The following is a 15,884-nucleotide window of genomic DNA, read 5'->3' as shown; positions in this document are numbered from 1 at the left end:
ATCAAATAGGAGACTGAATCAAACAGATCACAAAGCTCACAGACAAAATAGCAAAGCCTATGGCCAGGGTGACCTAAGAGTCATCTGTAAACTTCTAAAGCCAGTGATCTAGATAGCACAGGAAGGAGGCCCCAAGACTAGAAGCTAGGAATCTCATATGAAATCTTTTTTCCAAGAAATGAGCAACATGCTTGTTGAGTGTGAGGAATGGAATATTCACTGATGATCCACTCTCTGACAGTGGTCAAGGAGTGCTCTACAAGAGAACCAAGATAACTACTCAAAGGTTCTGGAGCAGCCCTCATGAAGAGTAGAGAGAGTCAAGTGCAGGCTAGTATCTACCTTCCTGCTAACCATCAGCTCTCAAAGGCTCAGTTCTTTCCTTCTACAGCCCCACACTCATTACTGACCTTCCCTACACATTTGCATCTACATTTTCCAGGAAGTCACAGATCACATGTGCAGTCAGACAATTTCCAGAGTTTGCATTTGGAGAAATAGAAGGGTTGCTAAAAAGGGTTGAAGAATAAACAACGTTCTTTTCTTTCCTACCCACAATGACAGAAGGTCCTGTACCTTGGCAAAAGTGGACCCTTTCCCTTCAGACTGGATGGTGATGGTGTGAGTTCTCCTTTGCAGAATCTGGTCTATATCTTCTTCACAGAACTTGGAGCCTTCATCCTCCTCATCCATTAAGGCTCCATAAGCACCTTTCCGGAGCAAATCTTCCACCTCCATTTTTGAGAGCTGCTGTACCTGAACAAGTCACCACAGGCTACTCACAAAGTGGAAAATATATAGGAGAAAAAGCCTCAAATCTGGCCTTATGATTCACTATACAGTTCCTCCACTAATTGCAGATATCAGAATGAACAAAGGACAGGAACAACAAACTTCAAAAAATGAAAACCTAGATAAAGGTATCCTGTATTTTCTCTGGAGAGGGTAGATAGACAATTTTCTACAGGGAGCTCTGGAATAAAGCCCACCACATGATCCAAGAGTCCTAATGTTCTTTGGGATGTTGGCTATCAAACGTCATAAGCCATTGAAACTATGCACTATTGAAGCACATATATTTGACATATTAAAAAAAAATTTAGTTTGAGACCGTATGATTAAAAACCTCCAGATGTACAAAATAAGCTGAAGAATGATTTATTCATTATTAAACAAATACATTAGTATTGGAAGTGAATGTCATTTTTTAACTAAAAAAAAAAAAAGGATCCTGTGCCAAGTGTGACCTTCTTAACTTCTTGTTGAAAACAGGAAATGGGATTCAAAACACACTTTCCTGGTTCTAATTAAGAATCTGGGTCTTCTTATATCAATCACAAGACAAAATTCCATAACTCTAAGGATGAGTAATCTGAAGTATTATACTTAGCAACATATGCAAACTAAGAGGATAAAGAACATCTGGACTGAAGAAAATTCACTTAGAAGTTTTAATTCCCAATCTTTGATGCCCTAAACCCAGAGATTAAGGAGATATTCTGATGTTTGCTATACTTTAAGACTATTTAAGAGTCTTAGCTACAATTTTAATCCCTTCCTTGAAAGAGAAAAAACATTTTAACTGCCATAGCTGCTAATTTATTCATTCATTATTCATTGACCATGCCACAGGGAGCATCTTTAATATGCTCTGTACTGCTGGGGTCCACGATGGACACAAATAACACTATTATATCATTAAGAAGCTCAAAGTCTGGATTATGAGATAAGGCATGTAACAAATATGTATTTACACAGTAAAGAATGTTAAGATCTAATGGCTTCCTTAATGGGCATGGTTAAAAACTGTTTTCTAAAATATTGCATGTTGGTCAAAACTATTCCTAGAGATTTTCATTATTCACTTAGAAAATGCACAGACCTGACCCCAAATTATCCTCTACTGTAGAGAATTATCCAACTTGATGTGTGGGCTGACTCAATATGGTAACAGGAATCCAGAAACAACAGTCAGGAGGAATAACCCAGAGAGACCTGTGCTACATAAGTACTTCTCACTCTCCAGAGCAGCTCCGGCATACTTACTCCATTGGTGCCGCCTTTTCGGTTGATGTCCTGAAGGACAGCCTTGTCCAGGCCCAGCTTTAGACTGGCCTTGTCAAACATTTCCCGCTCATAGGAGTTTCGAGTGATGAGGCGATACACCTTCACAGCTTTGCTCTGGCCTATACGGTGACATCGGGCCTGAGCCTGGGAAGGAGGAGGGTCATGTGTTGCATCACATGTACATAATGACAACAGCCTGGGAATAGGAGTGCTTACACAGGTAATGTGAGTGGCCAGTTCTCACACTTATGTGCCACAGGAATGGTTTCAGAACAGAACTCCTCCAAGTGTCAGTTGCCATCTTGGGATCACTCATTTCTTCACCCATTGTTTACTAATTACTACCAGAAATAAAGCAAAGGTAAGCTTGCGGTTCATGTGCGAGCACCTGTGAGGTGCTTCATTCCCAGGAAGCTGTTCTTTCCTCTGGGAAATATTCCAGAGCTGGCAACAGCACTTAAATTTAAAAATGTAAAATTTTACTATAGAAAAGTTTAAATACAGACAAAAACAGAGAAAAGTATAATGACCTCTTATGGACAACCTTGTTTCTACCATGCTCTCACCCTCCAAGATTGTGAGGAGGCAAATCCTAGGCATCACACTATTTCATCCTTGTGCATTTCAGTATGTATTTATAAAGTATGCTGTAAAACATGTCATATTACCACTGTTACATTCAAATTCTTAGTGCCAACCACCTAAACAGTGTTCCAACCTTCCTGCTTATCTCATAATTTAACTTTAAATTTGCTTGTTGAATGAGCCAAATAAAGCTTATATATTGCAATCAGTTGATGTTTCAAGTCTTTCTATCTTAGATATTTCCCACGTTCTATTGCTCTTCTTTTCAAAAACAACTTATCTGTTAAAGAGACCAGGCATTTGTCTTGTGGTTTCCCATAGTTGACATCTTGCTGATGGCATTCTGTTGTGTCACTGAGCCAGTGCCTCTGTTCCCTACGTATCCTCTAAATTGAGCTTTATCTTAAGACTTGATCAGGCTAAGAGCTGATGTTTGGCAAAATATTTCATAGGTGAACTTTCAATTTCCACCAAGAGGCACATTTTATCTGCTTGTCTTTTTCTAAACTATTCTCAGTACCTAAATCCATTAATTTATTAGTGGATATATTTTTCTCCCATCAGTTTTTTGTTTGTTTTTTTTTGGCTACCCTGATGTACCATTAATAATAGGAAAACAAGCTAAACATTTTAGTCCCTTTATTTAATCAGCCTCCCAAATTATCCTCCAGTGTGACTAATGAAGATTTTTATTTTTATTTTATTTTATTTTATTTTTGGTAATGGGGATCGAATTCGGGACCTTGCGCTTGTGAGGAGGGCGCTGGAACCACTGAGCTAAACCCCCGGCCCTTTATTTTTATTTTTAAATGGAACACAATGAAACCATGTGTTGAACTATGTTGCTGTTTTTTATTCCACTGCAGTAATTATTCTCATTGCTATTCATATATGACCCATGAGAGCCTTTAAGTTCCAAGTTCTTTTAACATTAACCAGTCAGTTACGGAACAAAAGACTAGAATAAACTCTGCAGTGTTAGAATGGATTTGGAAGAATCAGTATGAACTTATGGTATGTGTATAAGTATTGTACAAGTGTGCTATGTGTATATAGGTATGTGTAGAACATCATGTACATATTTAAAACAAAATATATCATGCAGTCGTATTAATATTTTTAGTTTAAAAACTTCATCAAGGGCTAGGGATGCAGCTCAGTGGTAGAGCACTTGCTTGGCATGTGTGAAACCTCAAGTTTCATCCTCTGAAATAAAAAAAAAAACTTCATCAACCTCACATCTCTATTTCTTTTCAATCACCTCAATATCATTGCTCATTTGATTGAACTCATGTCTGTCTGTGTGTTTACTGCAGTTTCAAGAGAATAATACCATTACAACCCAACCAAAACATAATTACGGACAACAGTATAAAATTTTGGGTGTCCCCATTCTTAGGATTATTATATACCCTACTAAGTATGTCCAGTCAAACTACAATGTTTTCAACACACACAAGAAGAAAGAACTTTTATTATGCAGTAGCAGGGTTAGCAATCCTGAAACTACTTTTTGTGTAATCTAGTACTGAGCAAATATACTGGAGGTAACAGGAATACAAGCTTTCACTGTTGGAGAATGTTACAAATATAGAAAGGAGGAAAACTATGAAAAACTCTATGGTGTTAGAACGGATGGGAGGAATAAAGTATAAACTATGGTGAGGTGTGGGTGTGTGTATACACATACATATACACAAATGTAGAAATATATATAGATACATTTGTATATGTTTATACTCATATACAAGTGAATGCATGTTATAAAATAGGTGTATTTCTATTCTGTTTTTAAGTATCTATGCATATTCTAGCTGCATCCACTGAGAAGGCCTAGAAGCAGTGTTATCCCAGTATCAATGAACACACCCAATGTCCAGATCCTTGTTTGTAGCTATCAACTCTCCATAAGAAATTCAAGAAATATCAGAGAAATGATTAACTGTAGGTAGGGCTGGAGCAAGAAAAGTACAAGATGAGCCTGAAACACATCACTGTGTGTGATGGAAGGAAGTAGTTCAAGGCGTGATGGACACCTATCAAAATAACACTTGAAGCTTGAAAAGTCTCCAACTGGCTAAGTCTAGGACTATATAAATATCAAAACAGATACTGATAAATTATAACTCACTGCATAAAAAACCTATGACTCACACAAAAATAAATGGAAGAAAAAGAAGAAATGCTTCCTTAGAATTCCAAGTAACAAACACATTAACAAGTGACAGAATTAGAAAAATCACCACTTTAAGCCAGGTGTGGTGGCACACACTTGTAATCCCAGCACTTGGGAAGCTGAGGCAGGATGATTTCTGAGAATCTGAGGCCAGCCTGGGTATATAATAAGTTCAGGGCCAGTCTGTGAGACCTTGTCTCAAAAAACAAAAAAACAAAAGAGAGAGAGAGAGAGAAAGAAAACTCACCACTTTGTAACCATCACAGTGATGACTACTTCAGGCAAAGAGTTGCAAGGTAAAGTTTTATAAAAATAAAACATACAAAAGTATTAAATATGTAGAATAATTCCTCTCTGAGAGTTAGGTTTGATGTACATAGTCTTAGTTTGCTTTTGAATCTTAAAAGATGACCGTATCACCAATAATTTAACCACACTGAAAAGAGAGGTAAGTAATTTTGGAAAATGGTATTTTGATTATACAGTGTAATTCTAATGATCAAACAGCCTAGTATAATCAATATTAAACTCTAGTAACTTTGTTTTTGGTAAAATATTAGCTACCAATTCTAAGACTACTTGACATTTTTATTCTAGGATTGAATAAGTGAGGAAATATATTAAGTTCTGATATGGATATCTAAGCTTCTCCCTGTCAGTGAAAGAAGTTTCAAATAAGGAACAGAAGGCTATAAATGAACTGTGTAGTGTTAGACTAGAATCAGAAATCTCACAGAGGGTCTAGGAGGAATAAAACTCCAGTAGGAATGGGCATACCTAGTAGCTAGATCTTAGTTTCTAAATGCTATTCTCAAATAAAAAGAATAAGAGACCCTTGGGGAAATGGTCAATTCCATTTCTGTCAGAAAAAAGCATGGCATGAACCTGAACATCTTCTAGTGGCAGAAGGTAAGGAAGTCCTCAGAAAAGGACGAGAGCATGTCAAAGGACACAGGAATCAAACTGAGAGAAGCTACTGCCAAACTGGAAAAAGATGAGAACAAAGTAAGTCAGAGCAATGGATTATAAAATAAAATAACTAGGTGTGCTTGTAGTCTCAGCTACTCAGAGACGAAGGCAGGAGCATCACCTGAGGCTAGGAGTTTGAGGCCAGCCTGAGTATAATAAAGAAACCACATCAAATCAATACAAACAAGCAACAACAACAAAAACACAAGTTTAAAGTCAGCCTGGGCAAGGCCTTGTCCCAAAATGAAAAGAACTGGGGATGTAGTTCAGGGCTAGAGCACTTGTCTAGGAGTATATGTAAGGTCCGGGGCTCAACCTCCAATATCGAAAAAAAAATCACAAGTAAATAAAATAAATATCCACAAGTTTATACTAATATAAGTAAATAAATGTTCTTCACAGAATTCCCACTAATGAATGAAGAATGACAGAACTAGAAAATTACCATTAGTTAAACACCATAATTATTACAGAAGGTAATAATTACTGAAGGCAAGTACCACTGAGGTATGTTAATAATAGTGAGAAACAAATAGGACGAGAAATAGTCTATTTATAAAACCTCAAGATACCTACTCGCATGATATTCAACCAATTTTTAAAAATAAAGATCACCTTTCTGCCGAGAAACCTGACAGACACCACCTTAACCAAATGTTCAAAGTTGCATCACAAGTAATGAGACATACTAACATCATGTATCCTCTGATATGATGCACTGAAAAGAACATACCATCACTTAGTAATATTCTTGCACAAAATGCGTAACTTCAAATCTAATCACGAAAAAACAGGCAAACACAAACTGAGGAACATTCTGCAAAACAGCTTATCACTATCCTTTGTGTCAAGGTCCTAAAAGACAAGAAAAGACAAAGAAGCTATTACAAGCTGGCCATGGTGGCACACGCCTGTAGTCCCAGCACTCGGGAGGCTGAGGCAGAAGGATCACCATGAGTTCAAGGTCAGCCTGTGCTACACAGTGAGCCCAATGCCTGCCTGAACTTCATAGCAAGGCCCTGTCTCCAAAATAAAGCAAAACAAGCTATCACAGATTACAGGAGTCTAAAGACTCATGACCTCTAAATGGAATGTGAAATCCTGGATTGGATCCTGGACCAGAAAAAGATCATTTATGGGAAACTGAAGGAATACAAATAAGGTCTGGAGATTAGTTAATAGTATTATATCCATGTTAATTTTTCTGGTTCCAATAATTATACTATGGTTACATAAGATGTTAACATCGAAGGAAGTTGGGTGAAGAGTGTATCAGACAGCAGGAGAAAAACATGCACTTTCCTAAAACAACTTACCTGAAATTACAACAGGGTGAATTTTGTCACATTTAAGAGACTTGTCATTTTACAGTCAAATCTCAAACCATTCCTTATTTTTTAAATTAGAGCTCACAAAAACATGATGTAAAACAGAAAGTAAAGCATTCAGAAGCAAGGCAGTAACTGTAATAAGGTCCAAATGAGATGTGTCAGCTGAAGAATAATCACAGAAACCTTTGGAGTAGAACACAATCGGGGACAGTGACTCCACAACCCTGCCACACCTTTGGGAAAATGACAGTATTCTCCTGGATGATTTGCAGGCTCATAGTTTTCTCTCTATCTTTTGATACATTGAGAAGAACAAAAGTCAAAGAGAAATGAGTCATGATTTGCAGGAATGGATGCAGAAAATAAAACAGATACAGATCTCAGTGACTCCAATGCAAAGAAAGGGGGCATGGCTTAGGTGCCCAAATAGTGACAGATTGTAAACTGATTTTCAATTTACTACTGCCAGTCCCAAGTTCAGAACTTGGCAAAACCTTATGCTGCATCTTTACAATTGCATTGTGTGAAAATGAAATGGGTGGTTCAGAAAACCAAACACACATTTGCTTCTTCTTTTGTCCCATGTACTATTTTTCTAAATCATTAGCTCTATTACATTAAAAATATATTTTAATACTCGGTACTTGTTCCTTAATGAAACTGTGTATTTGCAGAGGTTAAAAACAGCCAATAATCCCACACAACCCAATCATTTTTAGCAGGCTAGTAAGTTTCTTATCCTGTTTTCTATGTACAAGTATTTTATTGTAAGCTGAGGGATTTTTTCTCCTGACATCTTAAAAGTTTGCATTCATGGGCTACCTACTCACAAAGCAAAGGTATCAAGGGCTATCCATGCAGTATGAACTGGGGAGACCAGGAATCTGCCCACCTTCAAAGTCCTTTGCAGGCTTACAATTGAATCTACACTTTCCAGCCTCATTCCTTGGGGAAAAGTATCTTTCTCTTCTAAAATGGAAAGAAGCAGCACACAGAGCTTTCTGTTGCACTTTCTACTGTGGGATTCAGACCACCACTTTGGTTTCCCCACAACCTATCACTGTGTCCAGGGCTCAGCTAAGTATCCCAGCTAAGTCAGTTGAGAGCCAGCTAAGAACAAGAGGGACAGATGAATTTTTATTATGGGAAAGAAGTGTTTTGGGGCAGCAGAAAAAAGGGAATAAGAAAGAGAAGACAATAAAAAGAAAGGCAGGAAAATACTAGACAAAAAACTGACTCATTACTTGGGACTGATGCCGTTCGGTCAGGACCTGTCCCACCCTGAGCAGCAGTGTGTCCATCTGCTCATTCCCACTCTATGTGGTCATACTTCTGTTTTCTCTGTTTGGAACATTCTTCTTTCTTATCTCACAATTTAAGATCCTTCTTATCATTTAGGTCCAAATTTTACCTTCTTAAAGAAGTCTTCTTAGACCATTCTTTGTAAATCAGGGCACTTAACTCTTATTTCTTCATTCTACTTGATTTACTTTATAACAAATACTGCTACTGTATTTATTTCTCCTCATTCACTGCCTACTCCATAGAAATGAATGCTCCACGAGTGTTAACTATCGATCTAGCTCACCACTGTGTCTCTAGTACTTAAAGAATTCCTGGCACCTCTTGGGTTCAAGAGATACTGAATAAATGGATCACATAATGGAGCATTTGTGCATGCACCTACAAACTCTTGCTTTCTTTTGGCAAACTGGTGTAATCTTCCAAGCTCAGACATACACATAACATCAAGAAATAGGGTGTGATAGTATTAAGCTGGTAGCAGATGAAGTGGCCAAGGAAACCAGCCATTCTCTTGGAGCAGTGTGTAAGCTCCTGAAGTACTGCTCCTGTGATCATGGAAGGGGTTCAGCCTCCTCAGGGTGGATTCGCTCCTCCCTTCCAAAATCCTACAGACTGCAGCTCTTGGCCAGGACACTTCTTCCCACATTTTCTGAATTCTGATTCCAGGGACCTCAGTCAAAGGTAGGTCATGGAATTGCTAAGCCCTGTTGAACGGTTTAATCCCAAGGAACTCTTACCTTACAGTGCAAAAAGCCTGCTAGAGAACCCAAAACAGGTATCACAGAGTAATTAAAGAGAAAGATGTAAAAAAAAGGCATAGCTGGATGGGTAGCACATGCCTATAGTCCCAGCACTCTGGGATATGAGGCAGGAGGATCGTAAATTCAAGCCCAGTTTGAATTACTAATTAGTGAGACCCTGTCTTAAAAAAAAGAAAGGAAGATGCTTGTGGTGGTGGTGGTGGGGATACCCTGCTATTCCCATCTCTGCCTTTATGGCAAGCAGCAAGACTGCCTTCTTTCTAAGAAAGAAGAAAAGCAAAAAAAAAAAAAAAAAAAAAATAGAAAGAAGAAAAGCTACACATTTTTCATTTCTCTTTTTCTTTCTCAGGTTGCTGTCACCTCCCTTTGCCATGTTTTCAGCTTAAGTGTTACAGGAAACCTAGAAAGCACTTGCTGCTGCTGAAACTGTGGGTCTGAACCTTTGCTGAAACTGTGGGCTTGTGCCTTTCAAATGAGGGTGGCCAAAGGTGAATTTATACTATTTAATATTCTACATATAATGATGCCAAAACCAACATATTCAAGGTTTGAGAGGAGATATAGACATTTATGTAATATCTCTAGATAAGATGTCTCTAGTATGGGGAACAAAAAAATTGATTTCCCTCTGATAGTCGAGATAAAACAATAACATTTTTTGTTACTAACTTTAATCTCTTTTGTTGTTTCTAAGTAGTGCCCCGTTCCTATTTTGTGTCCTAATGAATTTGTGCCTTCACTTTTCTGGAAGGAGGATTTCTGAAGGCAAGAAGTGATACTAGGCTAGCAGAATAGATACTGTAGTGTGGATTGAGTCTTATTTTTTGCCCTTCATTTTTCCAAGAGGAAACCTAACAAATCTCTCTACCTCCCCTCCTCTCTCCACCCTAAAGGAGTGACTTACCAGACCAATGAAACATGGGGCAGGGTTTGAGCTTGTGCAGATTGGCTACCCTTCCCTGTCTCTTGAACACACGAGTCTTCTTGTCACTGGCAGGTTTACTAGGGTAGCCCCTGCTCTGTAGATGGCTGCCCGAAGGCCTGTTGGGTAAGTTTAACCTAGGGATGAGGGTGTGTATGTGCAGGAGTCTTAAGAAGCCTAGTTCTGTTTTGATCCTCTATCATAACTCATGTGTCTACTTCCAATTGGTTCAGATCTAGGCATAGAGGAGTGATATGATTCATTGGATTCTTCAGACTCTAACAAGATAAAAGAAACAGCACATGACATTCAATGTCACTGTTTCATGAGACTTAGATTTTAAAAAATATCTATAGCAAGTCTTAAACCTCTTACTCTACCCAAAAAGTGTACACACACACACACACACACAAGCACGCGCGCGCGTGCGCGCCAAAATGATCAGAAAAATTACTAAATGGACTTTGGTAACAACAATAAAAAAGCACCAGAGGAAGTAAGGCTGACTCAGCTGATTTTTCAGAGAATGGAGCTCTGTTCTCCAGCCTGGAAACTGTTTTATCTTGGAGGTCAGCCTCAGGAACTGTTACAGTTTGTATCTGTTAAACACTTGGTCCTCGGTTTGGAGCAACTGGAAAATGGTGGAAGCTTTTAAGAGGCGGGACTTAGTGGGAAGAAATTAGGTCATCCAGGCATGCCCCTGAAGAAGATACTGGGGACCTGACCTCTTCCTGTCTCTCTTTGCTTCGTACTACCACAAGAAAAGCAGGCTGTTCTACCATGTGCTTCCTGCTATGATATGCTGCCTGGCCACAGGTTCAAAGCAACAGGTCCTACTGATCATAGACTGAAACTACTGAAACTGTGAGCCAAAACAAACCTTCCTGTTTTTAAAGTTGCTTGGTTAAGGTATTTTGTTACAGTAACAGAAAGCTGACTAACAAAAGAAATCAAGGCTATGTGGACTGAACCCAGTCTCCTCACAATCAATCTAGCTTCACTTTTAAGGTGCTGTGGAGATCTTCTTGGCATCAGTCAGGAGAACAGACTGTCCTCAAGCTGATACTGCCTCCCCACGTGTCCTGACTGGGACAGCCATGGACTGTCTCAGATCTTGCCAGGCTGTTTGAGCTAGAGTGGGAACACATGTTTCTATCATACCAACTGAGACCTCTGAATTCCACTAGAGTGAGGTATGACTCTGTTCATGATGGGACTGTCTTTTCTATGTCTCAACATTTATATCATGTAGTATGTGCCTCAATACTTTCTCATATAAATGTTTTATGGCTAAACCCATCTTCTAAAGGCAATAATCCCAAATAACTGCAGGTGGCTGAAAGTTTTCATTCATTTATTAAAAATACTAGAGTGTGAAAATTGGCACAAATGATTGTGGGAACATGACTTACCTAGCAAAAACAGTACTTGAAAAGAGTCTATTTAAGTTTTCATTTCTGTTGGGTAAGGGTCTTATTTCATTAATCTTTATAGCTGACTTCGCTGCAGTCCTGGAAATCACAGGACGGTTTCAGGATCCTAGTCTCTACACATTCTCTTCTCTTACATTTGCAATACCTGGGTGCGAGGGCATAGGGCAAAGGGTGAGAATGTAGGTGTGTGCACCGTTCTGTGTGTATTTGTCTGGGGCTCTCTTTCCCGTCATATCAAGTGAGCAGTCTCTGGGAGACTGAGAATTTGGACCTTCTCTATAGTCCACAAATCCCACTCCTCAATAATCACTGATCTAATTCCCTGTCTTAAAATTAAATTTCCTACTTTTATCTCTACCCAGTTTGGTAGACATTAAAAAAAGAAAAAAGCAACATTCCCTCTGAATCATAAAACCTCAATAATAATGAAGAAAACAGAAAGCAGTGGATTAGTAAGAAAGAAGCCAGTCTGGAAAATCAAAAGTTGGAAAATTCTAACTCTCATTCTGATGTGGGCTGCCATTATCAATGACTCCCTCACTCATTAAGCTTTTGATAGGCTCTAGGGTACAAGCTGCCACTCTGCATCATAGGCACTGTTGGTCTTTTTGTTGCTTAATTCATGTTGAACACTAAGTGAAGTTCAGAAATGGACTTAGCACACAAAAAAATCTATACTATCCAGTTACAGTTTGGACTTCACTGCTTTTCCTTAATCCATCTTTTGCTAGTTCCTGAACAGTGCATGTGTGCTTTCTTTTCTTTTCTTTCTTCCCTCCTTCCTTTCCTTTTGAGATGGGGTCTCACTATGTAGTTCAGGCTCACCTTGAGCTCACTGTGTATCCCAGGCTAGCCCTGAACTTGCGGTGATCCTCCTGCCTCAGCCTCCTGGGTGCTAGGTTTACAGGCGTGCACCACTATTCCTGGCTGAACAGTGCATATTAACAATAGCTATTCCAAAGCTTCTCCCTTGTCCCCAGATCTTAATTCTGGATAGCTCCACCCATTTCCTCTGGTTGCTATATATATAAATCAATCACCTGAGATGACTTCACCTCCTCCATAAGGACTGAAGATTCTCACTTTCCCCATTTCTTGGCACTGCATCTATTTCACTGGTAATGTTCATACTTCACTTGGTAAAAGTAGGGTGATTCCAAAATCTTTGCCTCTTGCATTAATGCCTCAAATTTCTCTTCTAAATATCCCTTCAAACATGTCTTGCTGACATGGCTACAAATTGGACTTATGGTTTCTTGTACTATCATTCTCCTAGGTACGGTACTGTGCCTCAGAGTCAGGTAAGCATCACAAAGGAATATAGAAGATTACTGCTACCAAGAACTTAAGATATCACCAGTTTGGCAGTTGGCCAATGGCCTGATAGTAAATAATTTAGGTTTTGTGAGATATGTTATTTCTATTCCAACTATTCAATTCCTGTAACATGAAATTGACTAGAAAAGTTACATATAAGAATGGATGTCACTGTATTTCAATAAAACTATTTTTAAGGGCCGGGGATTTAGCTCAGTGGTATTGCTGCCTGACTCGCAAGTGCAAGGTCCCAAGTTCGATCCTCAGTACCAAAAAACCCAAAAAGCAAAAAACAACTATTTTTTAAAAGGCAGTGGGGGGAAAAAAGAATTATTTTTCCACACTCTAATCTGTATCATTATCCTAATTCAGTTCTTGATAGTTAGCTTTTGCTTATTATTATTTTAGTGTTGAGTATATGTTACTCTTTTAAAAATGGATTACTTATTATATCTAGCAACTCATTTTATCCAAACATTCTTTCACCAGGAGAAAGAGCTCATAGAGAGCTATTCATAACTACTGGTTTTCTTTGAAGCTGCATGTTGAAGGTAGTGCCATGCAATTTGCTTTATGATAACTACCATATTTTTCCTGCATTTTAGCCAGCCACCATCAATTTAATAATTTAAAGCACTGGTTTTTCAGCTACCTACTAGAGTGTTTTTCAAACAACAGCTTATTTGGGAACTCATTAAATGAAACAAGCAAAGCCAAATGACTCTATCGAAGTGAGTGGGTAGGAAGAAGCTCAGATATCCATGAGCTCAGAGCCATCTTCCCGGCATTCTCTCCCTTGCAGTATCCCCAGGGACCCCTCTTGAGTTATGTGAAGCTTCAGCCTCCAAACTTCCTTTGATCAATCTATGAAAAAATGTTTTGAGCCATCTCCTTACCTTCCCTACTCCACTCACAATTCTTGTATTAATAAATATTACAAGATATAATACACACTAGGGATGAAGTTCATCATTATTAATAATGGTTGAAAATGTATATATAAATAGGCTTCTTGACAAGTTAGAATCCTTTTGGCTCATCCACTGCCCAATCTGATTAGACTATCACTGTTTTTACTTTGAAATAGGGTTAGTGAAGAACTCCAAGCCACGCTCTGTCATTTTCTTGTTCTACTTTCTAAAATTTACTTTTGCAGTAATCATTTAAGCGTCTTATTTATTTAGTTTGGTTAAAACTAGAAAACAGAATCTGCAAAATCACTTAAGGCACATATAAACTCTAACATGCTGTATTAAGTTTAGAGAGCAAATGTACTAGACTGAGAGGGCCTCTGTCACTGCTGCCACTCCAGGGTACTTTCCTGTCTCTTTGGGTTAGGTTGTTTACTGTATATGACATATGACTACTAATAAACAAATTGAGAGAAAAATGCCAAGTATCTTTATGTCTGATAATAGTAGTAGTTCTGCTATATATTTGGAGGCCATCTCTACGAAACACCACTTCATTTAAAGCAAAAGGACAGAAACATTCTATGATTAGTGGGAAGGGACAAAATTTACTTTTCACTAGATTTCATCTCCTGACCAAGACCCTAAGCTAACACCACAGCATGGAGCATGGCAGATAATCTATAGCCAAGCCAGACCCTGTCACTATACTATGGGATTTAGGGCAGCTAAGGTAAAGAGCAATCATCCTAAAGGTTACCTGCAAGTCATTTTGTGGGTTCCAGTCAGAATCAAATATGATGCAGGTATCAGCAGCTGTGAGATTGATCCCCAGGCCTCCCGCTCTGGTGCACAGAAGAAAGACAAAGCGGTCTGAGTCTGGTTTACAGAATCGGTCGATGGCTGCCTGGCGCAGGTTTCCCCGTACTCGCCCATCAATTCGCTCATAGGTGTATCTGAGGGGACCCAAATGAATGAAAGCCCAGGTGTTAATTATGACTTCAATGGAGAATAGCAAATAATGCAGGAAGCTCTTGCCCAAAGGAATGATAGCAGTCTAGAAGGATTCCCACCCCCTACATATGAATCACAGCAGACTCTTAAAACTACATTGGAAAATGCCTCCCTCCAAACAAACAAAAAAACCGAAACAAAAAACTAGCCACCAACTAAGGACAAGAAGAATTATAAACACCAAATATTGATCCTCAATATTGTCCAAGCAACTTACTCTCAAGAATTCTCTAGCTTATATTTGCAGTGAATCGAATCATAAGACCAGAAAAAGCAAATACAAGCCTCAACTATTTATGGACTGTAAGCAGAACTCACAACAAGAACTCAGAGTTCACTTCAGTCTCCAGCTCCTCAGGGTAACTAAGAGTGGTAAGAAGACTACACTGCCAGGTATTCCTTTTATATATGGGCTGATCATTTCTAGTTTACTAGTTTCTTAAAACTTTAGATGTACTCAGGAAAACTTCCAAGTCTATAGCTAAAACCAGTCTTTTGGGAAGTATATGGCTAAGCAATTAGGAGTAGTGCCTATGGCACATCAGAGGCAGGGAGACTGAAGAATATTTAGAAGAAAACAATGTTAGAGAGTAAAGCTGAATATCAGGAAGAAGGCATAAACCTGTGTAGATAGTTAAGAACTAAGGTGGATAGCATGGTGGGGGTAATGGAAAGAGGAAAAAGAACATATATGTGAGGGTCATATATCATTACTGTCCATCAAGAGAAAATACAGAAGGGACCTTTATGACAGAAACTGTGAAATTTATCCATGATCTCTATCCAAGATTATATCTGATCTTGATTATATCCAAAATATAATAGCAATCTTGTTCTCTCCTATCTTACTCTGTTTTTATTCTTTTCTTGTTTTCTCCAATGATAACAAATGAATTAACAAGGGGATGTTACTCTGGACTCAATTCTGACCAACAAGGAAAAACTGGCTGATCAAGTAGAATAGGAACTTGTGATGAAAGGACCAAGTTATCTAAACCCAACATTAGCCAAGACCATGAATCTTGGCAAAAATATTATGTGTAGCCTAGAATTTAAGTTCTAAAACTCAGATAAAGAGAAAGAGCTGATAAGA

The 15,884-nt window shown here is 38.5% G+C and overlaps 1 protein-coding gene across 5 annotated transcripts in view; it reads right to left on the bottom strand.

The window, feature by feature from the left end:
• The window catches only part of Chd6 (chromodomain helicase DNA binding protein 6), a 235,537-nt gene that overhangs the window by 61,990 nt on the left and 157,663 nt on the right, over positions 1-15,884 (bottom strand). For all 5 annotated transcript variants that reach the window (XM_004858220.3, XM_087197902.1, XM_021239068.2 and 2 more), the window contains 3 exons: positions 14,538-14,733; positions 2,047-2,211; positions 577-756 (listed from right to left, as the gene is read on the bottom strand). In XM_004858220.3, coding sequence (XP_004858277.1) covers positions 577-756; positions 2,047-2,211; positions 14,538-14,733 — 541 coding nt within the window. The remainder of the gene's footprint in view (positions 1-576; positions 757-2,046; positions 2,212-14,537; positions 14,734-15,884) is intronic.

The sequence above is a fragment of the Heterocephalus glaber genome, unplaced genomic scaffold (assembly GCF_053883595.1).
Source record: "Heterocephalus glaber isolate CG9 unplaced genomic scaffold, H.glaber_assembly_v1.0 deba00001673, whole genome shotgun sequence".
NCBI classification, from domain to species: Eukaryota; Metazoa; Chordata; class Mammalia; order Rodentia; family Bathyergidae; genus Heterocephalus; species Heterocephalus glaber.
The sequence above is the reverse complement of the archived record's forward strand: the minus strand, read 5'-3'. Positions and strand labels throughout refer to the sequence as shown.